Raw genomic sequence first — 27,677 nt, 5'->3', positions numbered from 1 at the left:
AGGAGGAATGGGGGTTATTTTTCAAAGGGTTGGGATGAATAAAATATTCTGGAAGTAGTAGCGATCATTTTACAACATCCTGAATATACTTTGCCACTATACCATAAACTCAAAAATGGTTAAAATGTTAAATTTTATGTTACATGTATTTTATTACATTAAAAAAGATTTTTAAAAAAGTTAATGACTTAAACAATGAAGACTTAGTTCTATTTTGGGTAGACTGGTTCTTTTGCTCCACTTGGCATTAACTGAGGTCTCTCTTTCAGCTAACTGCATTTGATGGGATGGGTCGGGAAAGTTTAAGAAAGCTTTATTCACGCATGGACCATGGACTTTACCATGGGTGACTTGCATTTCTTCATAGCACAGTGGTCTCAGACTAGAATTTTTCCATGATGGTTATCTTCAGGAGGTAAAGTGGTAGCTGCCACACTTCTGAAAGGCGAGGCCTGAATTTATGCCATATTCTGCTAGCCCCAGTAAGTCTCAAGTCCAACCCAGATTCAGAAGGACGGGGAAAAGAACCCATGTCTTGATGAGTAGAGTGACATGAGGAAGGAATTTGTAGTTTACATCTTTAGCCATCACATTAACCAGAAGAGGGCTATACTTATAAATCACAGTCAGTCAAAGAAGTGATCCAGGGATTTGGGAAATGGGGAGTTCATGGATTGGGAGACTTTAGAAAGCAGAAGTGTTGAGGAACTGACTTTTCAGTCATAAAAGACTGGTGTCTGGAGAGAGAAGTGTTGACTGGTTTTAGGGAATGTGAAGCTATCAGATTGGCTGACCTTCAAAGATATGTACTGATAAATATCTGATCAATGGTTATCAATATCTCTGATCAACCATTTATGATGGTTACTAAATTCATGGCTTGAGATTATGGCCAAGAAATAACATTTAGGCTTTCTTAAATTTGGAGAATATGAACACTTCATTTTCATCAGATAATTATTTCTTTTTAAATATTTTCATTAGTTTAGGTTTTACTCTTTTTCTTTAGTGATTTTTTAATTGAGATATATGCGTTCATCGTTACAATTGACTTTTTGAAAACAAAAATAAGAATAAAAAGTAAAAATACCCCAAACATTCCATAACCCCAACAGGTTATTTTTTCTTTTTATTTTCTTTTTTTTATCTGTCCATACACTGGATAAAGGGATAAATATATATATATATTTAAAAAGAAAGAATCAAAGCCTTTGGAATTCAGTTCAGTAGCTTCAGCTATTTCCCTCTAGCTACTCCAATACACCAAAAAATGAAAAGGGATATCTATATACTGCATAAGAATAACCTCCTGAATGAACTCTCGACTATTGAACTCTCTCAGCCACTGAAACTTTATTTTGTTTCATTGATCTTCCCCACTTTTGATGAAGGCTTTCTCATTTCCACAATGCCAGAGCCAGACTCATCCCCAGAAGTCATGTCCCACGCAATGTGACGTGAGATTCACACCCCTGGAAGTAATGTTCCATGTAGGTGGGAGGGCAGTGAATTCACCTGTGGAAGTGGCTTCGAGAGAGAGGCCACATCTGAGCAACAAAAGAAGTTCTCTGGTAATGACTCTTAGGTATATTCATAAGTAGGCTTAGCTTCTCCTTTGCAGGAGTAAATTTTATAACGGCAGTTCCTAAGATTGAGGGCCTGTCCCATCAAATTGGCAGTCCCCAATGCTTGTGACAATATCAGGTCTTCCCCGGGGGGGGGAAGGTTTAATACTTCTTCCTTTTTAATTTAGGTTTTATTCTTAATAGATTTTCCACAGTTACTGGACTGTCTTCAGTAAGTAGTAGTTAAATTTTTGATTGAGCAGTCTGGGGGAGCTAGAAAATGCCTTTGCTTTCACACAAGATTTAATTAAAGAGCAACCCTAAAGGCATATCTATATATGGAAGAAACTTAAATCTCTAGCAAGATGGCATGTTCACATCCAGACCAAGTAGAGTGAGACATTATTTTATCCTGGAGATCTGATAAGTTATAGCATATAAATACATAAGTACAAAGTATACCCTATTTTTAAGAAATGAACCATCACTAAATATCATTAGGTTTCCATAAGTGTTAAACATCAGACAAATCAAAATAAAGCATACTTTCAGGAGGTCGAACATCCTCAAAGTCACGTGTGGAAGGGAAGCGAAGTGGCAGTATTCAGTTGGAGCAGCATTAGACGATTATATGATGTGCAGGTGATAAAACTATTTTACAGATTATTGGTAATATGGTTAGTAGAGTAGTGTATTGTTACGTTTTTGGTACTAGGTTATGTTCAGTATGACAAAGACAGTATTTCATCATGAAACAAAATTATGATATAGGGAAAACTGTCCATTGATTTGATTGAAAATAAAAGAATGAGATGAGGGATCAATTAACAGTTAAATTTAATTGCAATTTCATACATATACTGCTACATTCCACCAGGAATTTTCTTGTTTTGATGTTACAATTCAGCAAGTAAAAAAAAAAAAGTTTATTTGACAAAAAATAATTTTATTTCTAGTGCCTAGGCTCTTAACATGTAAATATACTGCACAAAAAACACTGAGCCAAAAATTGCTTTATGCATTTTTTCTATTACACATAACATTTATAAAAGTATACCTCTAAATTGGCTGCAAAGTTTTCAGCACTAAGTAACAGAAAACCTTAGTTAGCTTAAATAATTAATTAGCTAACATCACAAAAAGTCCCTAAATATTGTAGCTTAAGGGTTGGGAAATTCTGACATTCATCTTCATCTATATTCCTTCCATTCTTCTGTTGTTTTACTATAAGGTTAGTAAAACCCAGTGAAGGGCCCTATCCAAACAAGGTGGTAGTAGCATGCGCTTATCTTATCATCAATAAGGCAACTTTTCCTCTTAAGTTCCTCAGAATACATCCCAAAGATTTCATTGGCCAGATCCAGGTCACAGTCTACCACAAACAAATCACTGATCAGAAAAGGATTGTCACGATTATTTAGACCAGTTGTTGGCAAAATTATTTTGTAAAGAGCCAGAGAGTAAATATCTTGGCTTTGTGGGCCGTATGGTCTCTCACGACTACTCAGGTCAGTTGTTGTAGCAGGAAGGCAGCTGTAGGCAATACAGAAACTAATTGTTTTTGTGTTATTGTTCTAATAAAACGTATTTATGGACACTGAAATTTGAATTTCATATAATTTTCACCTCATCAAATGTAATTCTTCTTTTTTTTTTCTAATTATTTTAAACTAAAATACATTCTTCATTTGCAGGCTACAAAAATGGGCAGTAGTCCAGATCTGGTCCATGGTTGTTAGTTTGCCAACCTCTGATTTAGCTAATCAGGATTTGACCCTGAATCACTTGAGGGAGAAATGGACAACCAAACCAAATCAAGGTACTACCAGCAATAAATTGGGCGGTGAATGTTGTGTAGCCAATTATTAGTTTGCAGCATAATTTGGGAAATAATAGAAATTATAATGATAATATTTAACCCATAGCTTTTGTGTCCCACTGTTTTAATAAGTGCTTTAAAAATAGTAATTCACTTTCGCCTCAAAACAGTTCTACGTTTTTTTTGCTATCATTACTCTTTTATAGAAAAGGATGCTGAGGCATAGAGAAGTTAAGTGGCATGCTGGAATTTGATCCAGGCAGAAGGAGTCCAGGGTCCACACTTCTGACAATATGCCATGTTGCCTCTACTAGGAAGCAAAAGGTAGTAAAGCTATACAGTACTGTTTGTGCTACTGTGTAGAGAGCAATAAATACTACTGTTTTAGCTGTGCTATAAGTAAATGTGTCCCTAAGGCAAAATTTTGCCCACAGGTGAAAATTTTACAAACACATATTTTGTTTCTTTTAACATGGTTAGTTAGTAACAATGTCCATGTGTATTTACAAGTGCCCAAAATAGAAAACGATGCATTATAATTTCAAAAGAATATTGCACTTAAAATGCATATTATTTTAACAACAGGAGTAACTGCTGATGTTTATATGAAGCATCTTCATATATATATAATGATAGTTATTAAAATACAGTTACATAATTTCTATATACTATGGAATATATACAATTTGTTTTATAGCACACACATACATACATAGGTCCCATATTAAACCTGTGTTTAAAACTGCTGCTCGATACTGTGATTTGTGCTTTTTAAAAAGCTTCATATATTTAGACATTGTGAGGTTTTTTACAAAAAACAACAACTTGGAATCAGATCTGCAACATGACTTCTAGCATAACTGTTTCCCTCAGTGTAAATTATCCTAGAAATTTTGTTAGAAAACTTTCACATATTTAAAATATCTATAAAGGTTTCATCCCAGTATCGATGGTCTGAAAGTCAGTGAAATATCATTCCTTGATAAATGTTTCTATTTTTGTTCCAATGTCTGCATTTACCTCCGTGTTCTCTAAATATGAATCTGACGTGTATTAAGATCTCTGAGTACACAGGCTACTGACAGGAGTAACTCACCCATGTGAGTTGCTGCATGTTTAATAATGGCTGGCTTCCAGGACATTCATTTTACTCACAGGATTTCTCTATGTGATTTCTATGTTGTGTAATAAGGCTTGACTACTGAAAAAAGAGTTTCCTAATACCTACCTTTACATTTGTAGTGTTTCTGCCATCCATGTTGTCTGATAATCAGTAAAGGCTGACATATGGTAACATTTCTCCTTTAGAAATTCACAGAATTTCTTCTTGCATGTTTACTAAAATAATGTGAGGAACGATTATGGCTGAAAATTCCCCCACATTGACTCTATTTATAAGATTGCTCTCTTGTGTAAATTATTTGATTATTTTGAAGGATGAATTCAGACAGAATTTCCCAATTCGTTCTATTTATAAGCTTTTTTCCACTGTATGTGTCTTTTGATGTGTAGTGAGTTTTGACTTCTGGATAAAGGTTTTCCCACACTCTTGACACTCGTAAGGTTTCTCCCCTGTGTGTTTTCTCTTATGTATGACAAAGTGTGACTTCTGAGAGAAGGATTTCCCACATTCATTGCATTCATAAGGTTTCTCTCCTGTGTGAGTCCTCTGATGTAATCTGAGGACTGAATTCACAGAGAAAGATTTACCACATTCATGACATTCATAGGGCTTCTCTCCTGTATGTTTTCTCTGATGTTTGGTGAGATCTGATTTATAGTAGAAGTTTTTTCCACATTTATTACATTCAAAGGGTTTCTCCCCTGTGTGAGTTCGCTGATGTACTGTGAGCGCTGACTTCTGGTAGAAAGATTTCCTACATTCCTTACATTCATAGGGCTTCTCCCCTGTGTGAGTCCTCTGGTGGGTTTTGAGGTGTGAATTCCTAGAGAAGAATTTTCCACATTCCTTACACTTATAGGGTTTCTCCCCTGTGTGTGTCCTCTGATGTACTGTAAGGTGTGACTTCTGGGAAAAGAATTTCCCACATTCTTTGCATTCATAAGGTTTCTCTCCTGTGTGTGTTTTTTGATGTACCATAAGGTATGCCTTCACATAGAAAAACTTCCCACATTCATTACATTCAAATGGTTTCTCCCCTGTGTGTGTTTTCTGATGTTCTATGAGGTGTGGCTTCTGGTAGAAGGCTTTCTCACACTGATTACATTCATAGGGTTTCTCTCCTATATGAGTTCTCAGATGTCTACTGAGAGATGACAGGTGGTAGAAGATTTTCTTACATTCTTTACATTCATAGGTTTTCTCTCTGGTATGAATTTTCTGATGTATTGTGAGGTCTTCATTTCTAGAGAAAGATTTCCCACATTCACTACACTTGTAGTGTTTGTCCTTTAAATGTGTATGCCGATGTACAATTAGGGCAGACTTCTGGCAGAAGGATTTCCCACATTCATCACACTCATAGGTGTTCTCTTTGGTTTGAGTTTTCTGTTGTTTTGTGGGTTTTCCATTCCTAAAAAAAAAATTTCCCAACTTCATTACATTTATAAGGCTTTCTTTTCCAATCTGCTGTGTACCATTATCTGTATAACTCTGAGAACCAATTTCTAGAGATGTTCCCTTATTTATTAGATTTTTCTCCATTGTGTATGCTGTCCGAAGGACACTGTGGTTTAATATTTGGTAAAATGGATACTCACTTACATTATATTCATGGAATCTTTCAAGTACCTAAACACTACTTTGTGTAATACAGCCTTCCTTATTATGAAATTCAGAAGAGTCAAAAGACTGCTTCAAAGTTTGAATATCCTGATCCTGAGTAAGATCTCTATAATGAAGAAGGGCTTTCCTACTTGAATTACATTCTTTGGGATTCCTCTGTTATGAATAATCTCACCTTTAGCATTAACTAATGTTCTCCCAATTCCAGTATCCCCACCAGAATTCTTTCTTGCAAAGCTTTACTCTTAAAAATGAATTTTTGAACTTGCCTTGAATTTTCAGCTTGGTTTTCCTGGTACCTTGCTCCTAGATCATCAATATTCCATAGATCTTCTACAAAGGAATACAAAATTTGATAATGTATAAATCCAATACATCATTATGGTTATAAGGTCCATTTTTGGGCTTCAGACAAAACATCCCAAAATGAAGGCATTCATAAGTAAAGTTTTCCCATTGGTTTGGGAAGTACATTAAAAACACTAAAAAAACTACTGAAGCAGACAATGGAAGAAATGTGCTTATAAACTCAAGTACCTCTGATACTTTATAAATCTGACCTTCAAAACTTGGAAGGGAAAATTAAGATAAAATACAAAGTATAGGAATCAGAAATCAAAGGATATTCAGTGTTGATGACTAGGAAGGTGGAACTAATAGTCAATGCTGTGAGCCCATTAGGGACAATGATAAGGGTAGGGTGATAAGAAAACTTATGAGAAAAGTGTATAGGAGAAATACCAGGGAAAGATAAAACTGGATATAGGAGCTAAAGTGTAGGTCTTTATCCCCTTAAACCTAGATTACTGTGTTAACATTCCTAAGAGTTAGTAGACTATAAACTTCTACTTTATTTACTCTTTATCCATACATAACAATATAGACATCAGCACTAAAGTGACGTTCTCTGAAGATGACTTTTCTCACATTTAGGAAAATAGTTCTATAGCTTAGACTTTTACTCTATCTAGCTGGCTTAATTTTCACTGGTTCAGGGGGACCCAGGAACAACTAAGTCCAAAAGGAAATAATAAAAAAACAAAACAGAGGCTAAGCTACTCACATAAAAAAGCTTGAAATCACAGTGGTATTGCCCAAGTTTTTGAATCCTGAACCTATTCTGACCACCTTCAAAGCAGTGTGAGCTCTGACTCAACACTAACCTCTAATTCTGCTTTGTTATCTTGGCTCCCGTATCTCTGCTGCCAATTTACTACATGATCTTTAAAAAACAGATTCTTGAACATGGTTCTAGAACCTTTGCTGACCTTCATATTTATTCACCTTTAAATCACTGAAAGGAAGGGAAAGAGCCTTGGAGTTGGAATTTCATGGCAATTGTGGATAACACGAAAGCAAAGTTATTTGATAGATTTGTGCAAAATTAATTTGGAACCACATGAAAGAAGAGCCCATGTATAAAAACATTTAAGGGAGTGGATGAAATGAAATATTCTGGGGCCCACAGGAGAAATAAGTTATAGTAGGCAAGAGAGGGCCAAGATTAGTCCTTCACAGAAAATTAATTTAAATTTATATTGTGAGAAACACTGAGTATCAATTTGCCATAACAGCTTATTGGCAATATTTGCTAAGTATTGGTAAAGTTTGCTGCAATAGACAATTATTTAAATTAAGAATTAGTTTTGATTCAAAGAAGGAAGGGAATGGGATCAGTGGATCTATCCTGTAGGGTGGTAATATATAGGACTGGAATACAAATAAGACAGAGATGCTGGGAATATCAATTTTAGGAGCTCTTGGCATAAAAACAAATAAATGCTTTGGATCTTAGGAATGGATGAACTCTTGGCAGGAGTTACTAGAAAGGAAATAGAGCAGAATGTAGAGAATGTCTGTCTCTTATGAATAATAATAATTTGTTACATGCTTTCCAACAAATACTTAGTAGGCAGCTAATATATACCAGGCATTGTCCAATCCTGGGAACACCTCAGTGCACAAAATAGAAAATACATGAAAACCATTTAAGGAAGCAGGAGGAGACCATCTTAGTGTTCTTACTTCAAATAAGGTACAGATTTTAGGAAGGCTAATAAACACTTCGTATGAAGGGCAAACATCACCTAGAAAGATGTACCAACTCTGAAATGGATGAGAGGTATGATGAGTTTTAATCAGATTTTAGAGTTTAAAAAGAAAATGGGAAGTTAAAACTGATGCTGAAAATAAGTCTGAAGCATTGTTACATCATTAATAGATAAGAGAAATGGGATTTGAAAAACTTTTTTATACTGGATTTATAAAAACTTTAAGATTATACATGTGTATTCCAAGAGAGGGATTGAGTAACGGAATTCTAGAGGAAAAAAAAACAAACAAAAATAATAGTTTAAGACAAGTTTAAGCAAGGATTGGATTTTATGTAAAAAAGAAATAGATTTTTTTTTTTAAGTAGAGCAAACGAAAGAATTTAGTTGGAGAGAATGAATACTGAAAGTGTGATTTGGGTTTCCCACATACATATATTAAGTGTCCTCAGCTATTTCCAGAATATAAGGCATTTTAAAAAGAGAATTTTGAAAAATATTTCAAAAGCCAGAAGACACCAACCACCTCCCTAATAACATGGGATCTAATTTCCTCTAACTCACCAGGGGAGTTCCGATGTGGGAATTCTACTTCTAATATCCATGGCTCTCTTCCTTGCTTCAACTTGAAGACTGCATTTGGCTTACTCGCACGATAACCTATTAGTGGAAAAGAGAAAATGTTTTAGTTTGAAATTTAGAAACTCTGGAGGTTAAGGAAGTATAATTTAAGAAGCAGAAATGAAGGGCCCACTTAGGCTTAACATATTTAGACTCTTTGAATATGAAGATATATAATTTTTCTGATTCCCAAAATGGATTCATCAACTTTGATCCCTGAAAAACAGAACTAATAATACAACCCTCGAGGGGCAAAATGTGTTCTAGCAACTGGGGAAGGAAATGAAAACTGCTGGGAGTTACAGACAGGGCAGTATTTCTCACCCACTGAGATTAGGTGACTGTAGTTTTCCAGCATCACATCCCTGTATAGGGTCCTTTGGGCATGGTCCAGTAACTGCCACTCCTCCTTGGTGAATTCAACAATGACATCCTTGAATGTCACTGGTCCCTGAAACAACACATTTCAGTTCAATCATAAGTTATCAGAATAATGTTCCATTGAAAAGACCCATTCAAACTAATTCTTAATGTGTTAGTGGTAGATTTACTCTGAAAAATTAAGGTAGGATGCTATTCTGTACTCTGCTTTATATATATATAAAATATTTATTCAATAAATATTTACTCAGCTCCTACTCTATGACTGGAACAGTGCTGGAGATTCAAAGATGAATGAAAGCAATGACTGTTGTTATCAAGGAGCTTACATTCCGACTGGGAGGCAAAGGTGTTAATTAGCTTTTTAAAAAAGCCTGGAATAGCAGGTGCTGTAACAGAAATATGTACAAGATAATTTATGTCACAAATGGGAATAAAGTTTCTTGCATTTTCTAATTTTTAAAAATATTTTTATTGTAAACAACAAACATACAAACATTCTTGACATGCAGACATTCTATACATGGTGTACAATCAGTGCCTCATAATATCATCACATAGTTGTGTATTGATCACCATGATCATTCTTTTTTTAACATTTGCCACCTCTCCAGCAAAATAAACAAAAAAGAAAAAACTCATACATGCCATACCCATTACCCTCCCTCATAGATAAATAGTAGTGAGTATTTCAGTCTACTCAATTTATTTTAATCTTTGTTCCCCTATTATTTATTTTTTATCCATATTTTTTACTCATTTGTCCATACCATAGATAAAAGGAGCATCAGACACAAGGTCTTTACAGTCACATAGTTACACTGCAAAAGCTTTATCATTACACAGTCATCTTCAAGAAACAAGGATTCTGGAACACAGCTCTATAGTTTCAGGTACTTCCCTCTAGCCACTCTAATACAAACTAAAAAGGGGATATCTGTATAATGCATAAGAATTCCAGGGATAACCTCTTGACTCTGTTTGAAATCTCTCAGCCACTGACACTTTGTCTCATTTCTCTCTTCCCCCTTTCGGTCGAGAAGGTTTTTTCAATCTCTTGATGCTGAGTCCCAGCTCATCTCAAGATTTCTGTCCCACGTTGCCAGTGAGGTTTACACCCCTGGGAGTCATGTCCCACACACAGGGGGAGGGTAGTGAGTTTGTTTGCTGTGCTGGCTTAGAGAGAGAGAGGCCACATCTGAGCAACAAAAGAGGTTCTCTGGGGTGACTCTTAGGCATGATTTGAAGCAGACTTAGCCTGTCCTTTGCAGGGATAAGTTTCATAGAAACAGACCCCAAGATCGAGGGCTCAGCCTATTGATTTGGTTGTCCCCACTGCTTGTGAGAAATCAGAAATTCTCCAAATGGGGAAGTTGAATTTTTCCCCCTTTCCTCCCATTCCCCCAAGGGAACTTTGCAAATACTTCTTTATTCACTGTTCACATACTTTGGGATTTATCAGGGTATCACACTAACCTTGACAAACCAACAAAATCTCCTGCCCTATTCAAGGGTCCATTTACTTATGGTGTTCAATTAAACTGACCATATAAGTTAAATTAGGAAATTTGTGTAGTGAAAATACACATTTTGCACCAAATAAACATTTCATTTTCATTTAAAATTAGATTTTAAGTGGACAGTGTGACCAATGTAAAGTTTAGAAATAAATAAAACAGAATAGGCAAAGATATGAAAAAATGGCAACTTCAGGTAACTGCAAATAATACAGAATGATATGCATATAGGGCATAAGACCCAGATGAGGTAGAAGATTAAAAGGGTGAAGTCAAGTGACAGTACATGGAGAAGTTCTGAATTTGCCTTTTGGACTAGTAAAATATTTTGCATACACAATTAGCAGATCTCTGTTTATTAATATATTATATTTATTCATTGTAGGATGTTCAAGGGCTTGATCCCTCCACTGAAGCAAACATTGAGCTGGAAAGAGATACTGGAAACAACTATTTTGCAGCTTTGGAAACTGACAAGTCACATATAACAAAGAAGGGAGTGCTTGGTTAAGAGAGAGCTGCTGATTTTCCATCAGTAAGCAGTGCATGGGAACCAGCAGCCATCCTCCATTCCTGAGCCCACTGCAGCCTGGGGTGCATGGCTCACAACCTGGGAGCAGTTGGCTGGTGCCAGGATGGGCAATGGGGATCTTGCCTTACCAAAATTTGGGGTGTGTGTTTTGATTGGTTTGGCAGTACCCTAAGGGAGTTTTGGCCTGTAACTGCAATAGCATATCCCTGTGGCAACTACGGAATAATTTAAAGAAACAGTACCCTTTTTTTCTCTTTTTAGAGCCAATTAAGGAAATCTTTTTCAAGTCCCTGGCTGACTGCAGAGATGATAAAAGAAATTTCAGTCACCACACACAACAAGGAATATACACTTTGCAAAAATAGTTTAGAAAAGTCACAAATGGATGGTGCCAGCTCTCAACAAGCAAAACCAAGCAATCCCTGAGGGGTAGGAGAATCATATTTGTAAATTACCACTTTATAATTCTAAGAATGTGCAGTTTTCCACAAAAAAATTAGAAAACATACAAAGAAAACAGGAACATATGGGCCATTCACAGGAAGAAAAGAATTTGACAAAAACTCTTCCTGAGGAAGCTCGGGCATTGGAATTACTAGGTCAGGACATTAAATCACCTCTCTTACATATGTCCCATGAGCTAAAAGAACTAAAGGAAAGCAGGAAAACAAAGTGTAAATATACTGAGTATTAATAAAGAGATAGAAATTATACAAAGAACCAAGGAGAAATTCTTGAGATGATGAGTACAATAACTGCAAAGAAAACCTCCCTATAAAGTGGTTAAACAGCAGACTGGGGTTGGCAGAAGAAAGTCAGTAAACTTGAAGATAAGACAATTGAAATCATTCCGTCTATGGAGCAGAAAAAAGTAGTGAAGAAAAAGGACCTGTGGGATACCAAAAAGTGTGCCAATAAATGCATCATAGGAGTCTCAGAAAAGGAGAGAAAATGGGGCAGAAAAAAATATTTGAAGAAATAATGGCTCAGAACTTCCCAAATTTGATGAGAGATTAATATATACATCCAAGATGCTTCACAAACTCCAACTGGGATACAGTTGAAAGTGAGGCACATTATAGCTAAACTATCAAAACCTAAAGACAAAAATTTGGAAAGCATCAAAGAAGAGACACATTATGTACAAGGGATTCTCAATAATACTAACAGCTGATTTTTTCTGAGAAACCATGGGACCAGAAGGCAGTGTTATAAATAAATATTTATAATCTGAGATAAATAAATGATAGACCAAGGTGTATAAGTTTGTAGATTATCAAAATTAAATTGGCAATATTCAAACTACAGTGTTATAAGTTTAAGATATTAATTGTTATCACCAACTTAACCACTAAGAAAAAAAACTAAAATATATACAGGAAACAAAATAATTGAAAATTATATAAAGTTAACTAAAGAAAAGTCAGGAAAGGAAGAACTGAAGAATAAAAAACATACGACATATGAAAAAACAAACAGCTAAATGGTAGAAGTAAATCCTTCCTTATCAGTAATTACTTTAAATGTATAAAGGATTAAACTTTTATTAAAAGGCAGAGATTAAGACAGGACATGAACATACATTTGCACACCGATCTTCATAGCATTATTCACAATTGCCAAGAGATGGAAACAACCCAAGTGTCCAGCAACTGATAAATGGATAAACAAAATGTGGTATGTACATATGATGAAATATTATTCAGCAGTAGGAAGGAATGAAGTCCTGAAGCACATGACAATATGTATGAGCCTTGCGGTCATTATGCTAAGTGAAATAAGACATAAAAGGACAAATATTGTTATTATTTCACCGATATGAACTAATTATATAAACTCACAGACAAAATATAGAACATAGGTTAGCAGGATACTGAATGGGGAGTGGTTGCATAATATTTACAGATTGTTTAAGTAGGTTAAACTTAAACATTTGGAAATTGATAGAGGTGATGATAGCACATTACTGTGAGAATAATAATGCTGATTGGTTTGTGAATGTTGTGGAAAGGGGAAGTTTAGAGTCACATATGTCACCAGAAGGAAAGCTGGAGGTTAAAGCATGTGAATGTATAACACACTACTAACTCTTGTGGTGGACAATGACTGATGAACTGTACAAATATAAAAAAGTTCTTTCATGAACTAGAAGAAATGTACAACACTGTTGCAGAGTTAATAACTGAGGGGTATTTGGGGCAAAATGTACCTATTGCAAAACTGTGGTCTATAGTTAACAGTAATATTTTAGTCTTTCAGCAACACTAACAAATGTGCCACATCAATGCGATGAGTCAGTAATAGGGAGGGATAAGGGGTATAGGAAGATTTGGGTTTTATTTTTTTTTCTTTATTTCTTTTCTGGAATAGTGAAAATCTTCTAAAACTGATTATGGGAATGTATGTACAACTGTATGATGATACTGTGAACCAGGGATTGTCTACTTCAAGTGGTTTGTATGGTGTGTGAATATATCTCAATAAAACTGCATTTTAAAAAAGGCAGAGATTGCCATGGAACTACACTACACAATGAACCCTAAGTTAAGCTACAGACTATAGTTAATAGTACAATTACAAAAATGTGTTATCATCAACTGTAACAGATGTTTCACACTGATGCAAGGCTGTAATAATGGGGTGGTTTTAGTTTCCTAGGCTGCTTGAAGCAGATACCATGAAATTGGTTGGCATCAACAATGGGAATTTATTAACTTAGAATTTGAGGCTGAGAAAATTTTTCAAATCAAGGCACCATGAAGATGATGCGCTCTTCCCAAAGATTAGCTGTCAGAAATCCCAGACTCTTCTGTGGCTCCTTTCGGGCATCTGCTGGTCTCTCCCTTCTTTTCCAGGTTTTGTTTCTTTCATGTCTTGTTCCCATGGCTTGTGAGCCTTCTGTCTCTGTCTCTCTCCCATTCCATTTATAAAGGATGCCAAGAGGATTAAGATCCATCTGAGTCCTTGTGCACACCTTAACTGAAGTAGCTTCTTCAAAAGGCCCTACTTGCAAGAGGGCAATGGATATAATCCACAGGAATGGATTAAATTTAAGAACATAGCTTTCTAGGGATACATACAGCCTCAAACTACTGTATTATATATTTTTACTCCTATATTTTATACAGAATTATTCTATAAAAGCACAATTTCTCTAGCAAGGAAAAACTTTAAAAAGGCAGACACAGGCAAATGGGATTTAAAAAAATATAGAATCCATCTATATTCTGTGACAGACTCACCTTAGATACAAAGACACAAACAGATAGTGAAAGGATGGAAATATATTCCGTGCAAATATTAAACACAAACAGCCGAGGTGGCCATGTTATTGTCAAGCAAAACAGACTTAAGGTTCAAGAGTTTACAGTAGACAAGGAAGTACACTGAATATTGAAGAAAAGTTCAATCCAGCAAGAAGATGTAATAATTATACATATACATGCATGTATATAAAGCAAAAATGGCAGAACAAGAAGGGAGAAACTAGACAATTCTACAATAATGTTTGAGCACTCTGACACCTTGCTTTCGATAATGGGTAGAAGATCAAGACAAAAGGTCAGTAAGGAAATAGAGGACTAGAACAATACTATAAGGCAACTAGAACTGACATATTTAGAATACTCAAGGCCACAACAGCAGATTATACATTCTTGCCTAGTACACATGAAACATTATCCAGGATAGATCATATGTTAAACTACAAAATAAGCCTTAATAATTACGAAAAAAATGAAACACATAAAGTATCTCCTGTGATCTCAATAGAATAAAGCAGGAAGCCATACCAGATTGAAAAGTGGAAATTCACAATATATATATACCTTAATACACTCTTTTAAAATATTTTTTATTGATATATATTCACATACCATGTAATTATCCAAAGTGTACAATCAGTGGTTCACAATATCATATGGCTGTGCACTTATCATCACAATTGACTTGTTCTTATTTTTTTTGTGAAAAATAGCATATATACAAAAAAGCAATAAATTTCAAAACATCATAACAATTAGTTGTAGAACAGATTTCAGAGTTTGACATGGGTTACAATTCCACAATTTTAAGTTTTTACTTCTAGCTGCTCTAAGATACTGGAGACTAAAAGAAATGATCAACATACTGATTCAGCAGTCATACTCATTTGTCAAACCTTATCTTCTCTGTGTAATTCCACCATCACCTTTGATCTTTTTCCCACTTTTTAGGGCTATTTGGGCTATGTTCATTCTGACTTTTTCATGTTGGAAGGGGCTGCTGATAATATGGGATAGGGGAATGGAACTAGATGATGTTCTGCAGAGGCTGGCCCCTCTGCATTTCAGGACTTATCTGGTCTAGGTACCCATCTGGAGGTTGTAGTTTTCTGGAAAGTTACCCTAGTGCATGGAGATTTTGTAGACTCATATAATGCCCTAAATGTTCTTTAGGATCGGCAGGAATGGCTTTGGTTAGGGTCTGATAAGCTATGAGAGGTAGCAATGTCTAACTGAAGAATGCATAACAGTGACCTCTAGAGTAGCCTCTCGACTCTTTTTGAAGTCTCAATTGCTGATACCTTATTTGTTACACTTCTTTACCCCCTTTTGGTCAGGATAGCATTGTTGATCCCATGGTGCCAGGGCCAGACTCATCCCTGGGAGCCATCTCCTCATGCCATTAAGGAGACTTTCACTCCTGGATGTCATGTCTCACAAAGGGGGGAGGGCAGTGACCTCACTTACAGAGTTGGACTTAGAGAGAGGCCACATCTGAGCAACTAAAGAGGCCCTCCAGAAGTAACTCTTAGGCATACCCATAGGTAGGCTAAGCTTTTCCACTGTATACATAAGCTTCACAAGAGCAAGCCTCAAGATCAAGACCTTGCTTATTGATTTGGGTGACCCTAATGTTTGACACAGTATCAGGGCTTTCCTCAGTGGTAAAGTTTAATATTTCCGTTTTTTTCCTCCCATTCCTCAATGGACTTTGCCAATACCTTTTGATTATTTGTTTAATATACTCTGGGATGTTTCCAGGCATTACATTAAGCTATATAGGATTAAAGGCCTTCATTTTTATTCTGGGCTCCCTGTGTTTAGATTGCCTAAATGATCTATCCAAACAGGTTGAATTATATTATGTGAACAGAAAATTTAGGTTCTGGACAAAATAAACCTTTCTTCCTTTGGTCTCAAAGAGTAGATGAAGTTCTAAAATACAGACAATGTCTTCCTTACCCCTGTACTGTGAACTACCTTAATCCCAACCTGACCAGCTTCATTCTTATCTCTAATAAAACAGCCTCTCAAAATCCAGAAATAACAGTTACCACTCCAGACTAAATGTGACTGCTCTTAAGAACTTAGAATCTAGGTCTCTGTTTTTTTATTAGTATTTTCTAAATGATAATATACAATTTTTGCTCTTTTGTTTCTGGCTTATTTTGTCTCACCACATGTCCCACAGGTTCATTCATAATGTTGCATGCCTCACAACTTTGTTCCTTTTTTTTGGCAACACAATATTGAATCATATGTATACACTATCATTTGCCAATCTACTTCTCAGTCAGTGTATCCTTCAGCCACCTCCAAACAATATACTCTTTTTTTTAAAAACTTTTTTTATTAATTAAAAAAAAATAGCAAACAAAACATTAAGAGATCATTCCATTCTACATATACAATCAGTAATTCTTAATATCATCACATAGTTGCATATTCATCATTTCTTAGAACATTTGCATCGATTTAGAAAAAGAAATAAAAAGAAAACAGAAAAAGAAATAAAACAATAACAGAGAAAAAAAAGATTATACATACCATACCCCTTACCCCTCACTTTCATTTACCACTAGCATTTCAAACTAAATTTATTTTAACATTTGTTCCCCCTATTATTTATTTTTATTCCATATGTTCTACTCTTCTGTTGATATAGTAGCTAAAAGGAGCATCAGACACAAGGTTTTCACATTCACAGAGTCTCACTTGTGAAAGCTATATCATTGTTCAATCATCATCAAGAAACATGGCTACTGGAACACAGCTCTACATTTTCAGGCAGTTCCCTCCAGCCTCTCCACTTCATCTTGAACAATGAGGTGATATCTACTTAATGCGTAAGAATAACCTCCAGGATAACCTCTCAACTCTGGAATCTCTCAGCCATTGACACTTAGTCTCATTTCACTCTTCCCCCTTTGGTCGACAAGGTTCTCTCAATCCCTTGATGTTAATTCTCAGCTCATTCTAGGGTTTTTCTGTCCCTTGATGCTGAGTCTCAGCTCCTTCCAGGATCTCTGTCCCATGTTGCCAGGAAGGTCCACATCCCTGGGAGTCATGTCCCATGCAGAGAGGGGGAGGGGGAGGGTGGTGAGACTGCTCGCCATGTTGGCTGGAGAGAGAGGCCACATCTGAGCAACAAAAGAGGCTCTCTTGGGGGTGACTCTTAGGCCTAAATTTTAAGTAGATTTGACCTATCCTTTGTGGGGTTAAGTGTCATATGAACAAACCCCAAGACTGGAGGCTCAGCCTATAGCTTTGGTTGTCCACACTGCTTGTGAGAATATAAAGAATTCAACTTGGGAAAGTTGAATTTCTCCCCACTCTCACCATTCCCTGAAGGGGGCTTGCAAATACTTTTCCAGTCACTGATCAAATCACTCTGGGATTCATCGGGGCATCACTCTGGACAAACCAACAAAATCTCATGTCCTACCTGAGATCCCAAGTACTTAGGACGTTCAATCAAACTATCTACATGAGTTATATTAGGAAATGCTCTAGTCAAAATATAAATTTCGTAACAAACATTTTTTGCTTTAGTCTCACACATCAGGTGACATTTTAAAGTATTATCATCTATTTTCAGCACCCTGCAATAATGACATTCCTTTGTTCTTCCTCATGCAAAAACATTTTTAAAATTTGTACATTGTACATTTCACTATTATTATACACTCGAGGCATTCCTAGATTATACCATCTCAATCTTTACCATCTATCTTTCTTTCTGATTTCATTTATGTCCCCAGCCCTCCTCCCTCTATCATTCTCACATGCAGCTTCATTCAGTGTTTTAACATAATTACATTACAGTTAGGTAGTATTGTGCTGTCCATCAAACAATATACTCTTAAACAACTACTGGGTCAAAGAAGAAATCACAAGGGAAATTAGAAAATCCCTTGAGACAAATTAAAAAAAAAAAAACACAACACACCAAGACTTACGAGATGCAATGAATTTAGTGTTTAGAGGGAACACTATAAAAATTCATAGTTTTGAAGACCTGCATTAATATAGCAGAAAGATCTCAAATTAATAACCTACACACCTGAAGGAACTAGAAAAAGTATAAACAAAATGCTAAGTGAGCAAAGGAAGAAATTAAAACATATTAGAGATAAATAAAAGAATACAAAAATAATAGAATGAAGAGTACAAAGAGTTGGTTATTTGAAAAGATCAACAAAATTCAAAAGCTTTTAGCTAGATTAAGAACAAAAAAAGATGACACAAATAAATAATGAAATTAAGGACATACCACTAACCTTAAAGAAATAAAAGGATCATAAGGGAATACTGTAAAAAATGGTTAACTAACATATTAGATAATCTAGATAAATTCCTAGAACTTGCAAATAACCAAAACTAAATCATGAAGATTTAAAAAATCTAAGTAGACCTATAAAAATAGATTGCATCAATAACCAAAAACTTCAACAGGACCAGACAGCTTCACTGATGCATTCTACCCTTTCAAAATAGAATTAACATGAATCCTCCTCAAAGTCTTCTAAAAAATAGCAGAGAAGGGAACATTTCCTAAGAATCTCTGAGGCCAGCATTATCCTAATACCAAAGACCCACAAACATATTCCAAGAAAAGAAAACTACATTCATCTCTGATGAATATAGGTACAAAATAGTAGAAAACTGATTCAAGCAGCATATTAAAAGGATTATACACCATCACTAAGTGGGATTTATCCCAGGAATGCAAGGGTGTTCAACATATGAAAAACAATTGTGATAAATCACATTAATAGAACAAATAAAAAAGATTGCATGATCACCTCAATTGACACATAAAAAGTACATGACAAAATTCAACAACCTTGGTTAAAACATTGAGAAAAATAGAAGGAAATTTCTTCAACATGATAAAGGGCATTTGTGAAAATACCACAGCTAATATTATACTCAGTGGTAAAAGACTGAAAGTTTCCCCCTAATATGAGGAACAAGACAAGGATGCCTACTTTGACCACTGCCATTCAACACTGTACTGGAAGTTGTAGCCATAGCATTTAGGCAAAAAAAGAGAAATAAATAAAAAATGTATATACCAGAAATGGAACAGCTTTTAGAAAGGGAATTTATTAAGCTGCGAGTTTACAGTTCTAAGGCCATGACAATGTCCAAGGCACCAACAACAGGTGTTACTTTTACTCAAGAAAGGCTGATACCATCCAGAACACCTCTGTCAGCTGGGAAGGCATGTGGTTGGTGTCTGCTGGGGTCTCTGGCTTCTCAGCTGGAAAGGCACATGATGTTATCTGCCAGCTTTCTCTGTTTATTTCATAAGACTTCCCTGGGGGGTTTCGTTCTCCATCTCCAAAGATCTGTGACTGTGTGGGCTCTGTCTGCACTAACACTTTTTCCAAAATGGTTCCTCCTTAAAGGACTCCAGTAAGGAACCCCACCTTGAATGGGTGGAGATTAATCTTCATGGAAACCAACAAATCAAAAGTTGTCACCCACACTGGTTCACATCTCCATGGAAACAATAAAAAAGATCCTTCCCAGCAATACTGAAAGATGATTAAAGAACATGGCTTTTCTGTGGTACACAATTGTTTCAAACCAGCACAAAAAAGCATCCAAATTGGAAAGGAAGGAAAATTGTGTCTATTTGCAGCTGACATGATCCTATATATAGAAAATCCCAAAGAATCCACAGAAACTACTACAGCTAATAAATGAATTCAGTAAGTTGTGTATAAAATCAATATAAAAAGTAACTGTGTTTCTATACACCAGAAATAAACAATTCAAAGAAAGAATTAAGATAGCAATCCATCTACAATAGCACCAGAAAGAATAAAGTACTTAGAGATAAATTTATCCTAGGAGATACATTTCACTGTACTAACATAGTACACTGAAAACTACAAAATCTCTCTCAGAGAAATAAAATAGGAAAGGCATCTAATGTTCATGGATCAGAAAAGTTAATATTGGCAATAGTCCCCAACTGATCAATAGAATCAGTGCAATCTCTATAAAAAAATCCTAGCTGCCATTTTGCAACAACTGACAGGCTGACCCTAAAATTCATATGGAAATCCAAGGGACCCAGAATAGTCAATATAATATAGACAAAGAACAACAGAGTTGGAGAACTCACACTTTCCAGTGTCCAAACTTACTACAAGGCTGCAGTAATAAAAAAGAAAGTGGTACTGGCATAACAGAAATCTAGAGCAATGGAATAAAATTAATCAGAAAGAAAAATATACTATCTATGGCCAATTGATTTTTGTCAAAGGTGTCAAGAGTATTCAACGGAGAAAGAATATACTATTCAATGCTATAAGCACTGGGACAACTTGATAATAACATGTGTAAGAATGAAGGTGGATTTCTAACTCACACCATGTACAAAAATTAACTTGAACAGTGTAATGACTTAAATATAAGAGCTCAAACTACAGAATTCTTCAAAGAAAATATATGGGTAAGTCTGATAGATGTTTGATTTGGCAACAGATTCTTAGATATGTCAACAGAAGGATAAGCAACAAAAGAAAAGTAGATATATTAAACTTTATCAAAAAAAACTTTTTGAGCATCAAAGGACACTATTGACAGAGGGAAAAAAAAAAACAAAATGGAAGAAATTATTTGCAAATCATTTATCTGATAAAGGGTAGCATTCACGCTTACAAATTACCTACTTAAAAAATGGATGAAGGAACTGAATAGAAATTTCCCCAAAGAGGACAAATACAAATGGCCTGAGCACATGAAAAGATGTCAAGATTATTAGCCATTATGGAAATGTAAATAAAAACACCACTTTAAATCCACTAGGATGGCTGCAATTTTTTTAAAAAAAGGAAAATAAAAGATGATGGGAAAGGTGAAGAAACTAGAACTCTCATGCATTGCTGGTGGGAATGTAAAATTTGCAGCCACTGTGGAAACAGTCCAAATGTCCATCAAAAAATGAGTGGATAAACAAAATGTGGCATATCGATATGATGGAGTATTATTCAGCCATAAAAAGAATTAAGTACTAATACATGCTACAACAAAAATAAACCTTGAAAACATGCAAGAAACCTGACATAAAATATAATTTGCCCATACCCCAAACAACCCTAAAGAGAGGGATGGAAAGATAAAAGGTGATGGTGGAGTTATACAGAGAAGATAGGATTTAACAAATGAATATGAATGCTGAATTATTAAATTGATATCTGTTTTAGTCTCCAGTATTTTAGAGCAGCTAGAAATAAAAACCTAAAATTGTGGAATATGTAACCCATGTCGAACTCTGAAATATGTTCAACTATTTGTGGTGCTATGCTATAGCTTTTTTGAATATATGTCATTTTTCACAAAAAAAGATGGAAAAAAAAGTTGATTGTGATGATAAAAAAATATTTAAGCCTTCTAGCCTCCTATAGTCTGGGGCAGCTAGAAGGAAAACTCTGAGAGGATCATATGGTAGCCCATGACAAACTCTGGGATCTGTTTCAACTACTTGTTGAAGTGCTTTGAAAACTATTGCTTTTTAATTCCTTTGCTTTGTATATATGTTATACTGTACAATAAAAAAAGTTAAAAAAAAAAGGTTAGAGTTTTTATCACTTCAATATGTGTAATATCCAGACTAAGCAAATTCATAGAGACTGAAAGCTGACTGGCAGTTGCTAAAGGCTAGGGGCAGAGAAGAGGAATGAGTGTTTAATGGGAATGAGGTTTTATTTTGGGGTGAAGAAAATGTTTTGTAGCTTTATGTAGATGGTGTTTCAACAAAACTGTCAATGTATAAATGCCATGAAGTTGTACATTTGAAAATGGTTAATATTATGTCATGAATTTCAGCTCAGTAGAAACATTTTAAACCTTCTAACAAAGAAAATGTTAGGCACAGATGGTTTCACTAGTAAATTCTATGAAACACTGAAAGCAGAAACAATACCTAACATATGTTATGGTATTAAAATAAAAGGGAATCATTCCCAACCCACAAAATTATGAGGCCTGCATTTACCTGACACCAGGACCCAACAAAAAAACATTACCAGAAAAGATAACTACAGTGATGTACTGTTGTCATTTCATACCAACTTGTGAGCACAGACTTAAATTTTTAGGAACAAGAAGCTGATTGGCATCATTTTGTAGACTTGACATTGGCTATAGAAACTGGTAAACGCACAGACTGCGTGTCTCTTCCAGTCTTCATGATCTGATCATTAAACAACTATCAGCATTCTGACTACAGAATAATGCCCTTCAGAGCACAGGTGTAAAAGTCCCCAACAAAATATTAGCCAATCTAACTAAGCAGTATATAAAAAGGATAACACATCATAATCAGTTGGGGTTCATCCTGACAATGCAAAGCAGATTCAACATTCAAAAATTAATCACTGTAGGGCAGCGCACTGGTAGCTCAGTGGCAGAATTCTCGCCTGCTGTGCCAGAGACCTGGGTTTGATTCCCAGAGCCTGCCCATGCCAAAAAAAAAATACTAAAAAAAAAATTAATCACTGTAAATGGCTATGTTAACAGACTAAAAAGGAAAAACACATCATCTCAAAAGATTTGGCAAAAATTGATTTACAGACCCTGCCCTGATCAAGAAGAGGGCAGAGAGAGATGCTTCAGGGTTTTCTCCTCCCGTAGAAGATTTGAACAATCAGTAAAAACTTACAGAGATATCTTTCTCAAAGCCCAGAAAACATTTAAAAGATTTCAGTAACTGGGTGAGTGCTGAATGAAGAGAATGGCAACATAAAAGTGGTCAGATCTCAGGGCACCCTGACTAGCCCTTCCCCCAATCCTTCCCCCCGTCATGCCTAGTCCAGGTTCTATGGTAGCGGTGTAACCCTCCTGCACAAGCTTGGAGCAAGTACTCGATGCCAATCTTCTGATGGCAGCCTGAGGGGTTGGATCAGGGCACCCACCACAGGCTCACCATCTCAGAACTTGTCCCGCATGTGGAAGGTAATTCTCATAATTCTTCTACAGAAAGCTGTAGGAGAATAGTCAATTTGTGTCTGCTGGGGCAAAGGACTGCTGGCTTCAGGACACACAGTGCAATGCCTGGGACCATAAGCACATTGTTTCCTAGGTTAGAGGGAACATTCATATCTTTGTAAATGGGGGGGCTTCCTTGGGCCACAAGCACATGCCCAAGACAAGAATAATGAACAGACAGGATCAGGGAAGCCCCTAAGCTTTGGCCTTGAGTTATTCTCTAAATTCACTGTATGGATAAGCCCAAAGGAAAGCACGAAAACAGATTAATCTGCAAAGTCAAGGAAAGCTCTGTGATAACACATGCTGATACAAGTTAAGGATTAGATGGCTCAGAATCTAAATTCCAGCAATGAGACATTAAAATCTCAAAATGCCCAGGTTTCAACAAACAATCACAAAACATACAAAGAAATAGGAAATAATGGCCTAGGCAAAGGCAAAGATTAAAGCATTAGAAACCACCAGGAGGAGGACTGGACCTGGGACATACCAGACAAGATTTCAAGAAAATATGCTCTAAATTTTCTATATTTCAAGAAAATATGTTCTAAATATGCTCAAAGAGCTGAAAGAAAATATCGACAATGAACAAAGGAAATCAGGAAAACAACAGATTAACATAAAGAGAATATCCATAGAGAGATGAAAATTATGACAAGGAACCAAAAAAACTGAAGGACACAATAACAGAAATTCAAAATTCCCTAGAGGTGTTCCAGAACAGATGGAGCTGGCAGAATAAACAATCAATGAACTTGAAGATAAGGTAATTTAAATCATCCAGTCTGAGAAAAGAAAGAATAAAGAATGAAGAAAATTGAACAGAGCCTGAGGAACCTGTGGGATCCCATAAAGCAAACCAATACAAACATTGTGGAAGTCCCAGAAGAAGAGAAGAGAGAGGGGAAGAAAGACTATTCAACTGAAAATTTCCCACATTTAATGAACATATGAATATACACATCCAAGATGCTCCATGAATTCCAAGCTCCATAAACCCAAAAAGATCTACACTGTGACATATTATAATAAAATGGTCAAATGCAAAAGCAAAAGAATTCTGAAAGCTGCAAAAGAGAAGCAATATGTCACATACAAGGGAGCCTAGGTAAGATTAACTGCCAGCTTCTCACTGAAAACCATGAAGCAAGAGGGCAATGGGGTGATATATTTAAAGTTTTGAAAGCAAAAAATTGCCAATCAAGAATTCTACATCTGGAAAAACTGTCTAAAAAATGAGGGAGGTGTGAGCAACAGTGGCTCAGTGTCAGAATTCTCACCTGCCATGCTGGAGACCTGGGTTCTATTCCTGGAGCCTGCCCATGCAATAATGATAATAATAATAATAATAATAATAATAATAATAATAATAATTTTTTTCAAAAAAAGGGAGATGTTAAAATATTCCACATAAACAAAAGCAAAGGAATTCACCACCACTAGATGGCCCTATGAGAGATTCTACAGAAAGGAATGCACACTAGGCAACAGATTGAGGCTGCATGAAGAAATAAAATCTCCGGTAATTGTAACAACATGGATAAGTATAAAAGCCAGTACTATAGTATTTTTGGTTTGTAACTATTTTTAACTTTCTACAGGATCTAAAAGGCAAATGGATAAAATGTAATGGTTCAGGGATAACTTCAGACCTGGCACTGTAGGATCAACAATTCCATCCTGACCAAAAGGAAGAAAAGAAATGTAACTAATAAAGTATCAGTGGCAGACAGAGTTCAAATAGACTCGAGAGGCTACTCTGGTGGTTGCTCTGACACAAGCTTCAGGTAGACCTTGCTACCCATCGTAACCTGCCAACCCCCAACCAGGACCATTCCAGCCAATCCTAAAGAACACCTACGGCAATATACAAGATTCCACAAGGGTTCCATGCACCAGAGTACTTTCCCAAAACCTATAACCTCCAGATGGTTTCCTGGTCCACATAAGTCATGAAACCTAGTCCAGCCTCTCCAGAACATCAGATAGTTCCATCTCCCTACCCCATATTAGTGACAGACCCTAACAATATGAAAAATTTAGAATGGCCATAGTCCAAACACCCCTAAAAAGAGGGATGGAAAGATCAAAGGTGATAGTGAAGTTACACAGAGAAGACAGGATTTAATAAATGAATATGAATACTGCATCATTAAATTGATCTCTTTTATTCTCTGGTATTTTAGAGCAGCTAGAAGTAAATTATGGAATTGTAACCCATGTCAAATTCTGAAATATGTTCTACAATTAACTGTGGTGCTGTGCTTTTAAATTTATAGCTTTTTTGTATATATATTATTTTTCATAAAAAAAGAAGAAAAAAGGTTGATTGTGATGCTAAAAAATATTTAAGCCCTCTGCTCCTATATTCTGGAGCAGCTAGAATGAAAAATATGAGAGGATCATATGGTAACCCATGAGAAACTCTGGGATCTGTCCTGTAACTACTGGTTGAAGAGTGCTTTGAAAACTATTGCTTTTTTTATTTCTTTGCTTTGTATATATGCTATACTATACAATAAAAAAAGTTAAAAATCAGAAAAATAAAATAAAATAAATATGATGATAAATCAGTGATTTCGGACTTGTATAGACAGGATCTGTGACAAGAATTACAGAAAGATTGGAGGACACAGAGGTAAAGGAACAGTTTGTGTATACTATTTAAGTTAAATTGGGATCAAAGCACACACGACTGTTATAGATTTAGGATGTTAAATGTAAGATCCATGTTAACTATAAAAAATGTACAGGACCCGAAAATCTACAGCAAAACTACTAGAGGTAATGAATGAGGACAGCAAAGTGGCAGGTTACAAGATCAACACTCAAAACTCTGTAGTGTTTCTATATACTAGTAATGAACACTCTGAGGGGGAAATCAGGAAAAAAATTCCATTTACAATTGCAACCAAAAGAATAAAATATTTAGGAATAAATTTAACTAAGGATACAAAAGACCTATACAAAGAAAACTATGAGAAATTGCTAAAAGAAATCACAGAAGACCTAAATAAATGGCAGGGCATACCGTGATCATGGATTGGAGGACTAAATATAGTTAAAATGTCAATTCTACCTAAATTGACTTATAGATTCAATGCAATACCAATTAAAATCTCAAAAACATACTCTTTAGAAAGTATAAAAAACAATAATCAAGTTTACCTGGAAAGGCAGGGTACCCCAAATGGCTAAAAATATCCTAAGAAAGAAAAATGAAGTCAGAGGACTCACACAACCTGACTTTAAGGCCTATTATGAAGCTACAGTAGTCAAAACAGCATGGCACTGGCATAAAGATAGACATACTGACCAATGGAATCAAATAGAAGAGTATTCAGACATAGACCCTCCATCTCTGGACAACTGATCTTTGATAAGGCAGTCAAGCCAACTCACCTGGGACAGAACAGTCTCTTCAATAAATGGTGCCTAAAGAACTGGATATCACATGCAAATGAATGAAAGAGGATCTATATCTCACACCCTATATAAAAATTAACTCAAAATGGGGCGGGCCGCGGTGGCTCAGCGGGCAAGAGTGCTTGCCTGCTATGCCGGAGGACCTCGGTTCGATTCCCGGCCCCAGCCCATGTAAAAAACAAACAAACAAACAAAATATAATAAAACAAGAAAATGTTTAAAGATGTTTCCCTTTCTTCCTCCCTTCCTTCCTTCTATCCTTCCTTCCTTCTCTGTCTTTAAAAAAAAAAAAAAAAAAAAAAAATTAACTCAAAATGGATGAAAGACCTAAACATTAGATCTAAGACCATAAAACTTTTAGAAGAAAATATAGGGTTTTCTTGTGTATACTATTATACACAAGACCTTACACCCACAGCATGAGCATTAAATAAATAAATAAGGAAATGGGAACACTCAAAAGTAAACACTTTCGTGCATCAAAGAACTCCATTAAGAAAGTAAAAAGATAGCCTATACAATGGGAGACAATATTTGGAAATGATCTATCAGATAAAGGTCTAGTATCCAGAATATATATAGATTGTTCAACTCAACAACAAAATGACAGACAACGCAATTACAAAATGGGCAAAAGACACTTCTCAGAAGAGGAAATGCAAATGGCCAAAAGGCACTTGAAAAAGATGCTCAACTTTCCTGGCTATTAGGGAAATGCAAATCAAAACCACAATGAGATATCATCTC

The 27,677-nt window shown here is 35.7% G+C and overlaps 1 protein-coding gene and 1 long non-coding RNA gene across 6 annotated transcripts in view; one reads left to right on the top strand and one right to left on the bottom strand.

Annotated features, from left to right (window-relative positions):
* LOC143653477 (uncharacterized) lies at nt 1-16,507 on the top strand. The gene is made up of 3 exons (XR_013161311.1): nt 1-3,384; nt 3,591-3,708; nt 11,086-16,507. It is a non-coding gene; the product is annotated as an uncharacterized LOC143653477 (long non-coding RNA).
* ZNF25 (zinc finger protein 25) overlaps nt 2,386-27,677 on the bottom strand; it is a 35,395-nt gene continuing 10,103 nt past the window's right edge. For 4 of the 5 annotated variants that reach the window (XM_077124489.1, XM_077124490.1, XM_077124487.1 and 1 more), the window contains 4 exons: nt 9,127-9,253; nt 8,746-8,841; nt 6,400-6,463; nt 2,386-5,918 (listed from right to left, as the gene is read on the bottom strand). In XM_077124489.1, coding sequence (XP_076980604.1) covers nt 4,856-5,918; nt 6,400-6,463; nt 8,746-8,841; nt 9,127-9,253 — 1,350 coding nt within the window. In that variant the 3' untranslated portion in view covers nt 2,386-4,855. Of the gene's footprint in view, nt 5,919-6,399; nt 6,464-8,745; nt 8,842-9,126; nt 9,254-15,796; nt 16,267-27,677 lie in introns of those variants that run through there. The other variant, XM_077124491.1, reaches the window with a different exon arrangement.

This window comes from Tamandua tetradactyla, chromosome 13 (assembly GCF_023851605.1).
Source record: "Tamandua tetradactyla isolate mTamTet1 chromosome 13, mTamTet1.pri, whole genome shotgun sequence".
Lineage (NCBI taxonomy): Eukaryota > Metazoa > Chordata > Mammalia > Pilosa > Myrmecophagidae > Tamandua > Tamandua tetradactyla.
This window is presented reverse-complemented; position numbering and strand designations above follow the sequence as displayed.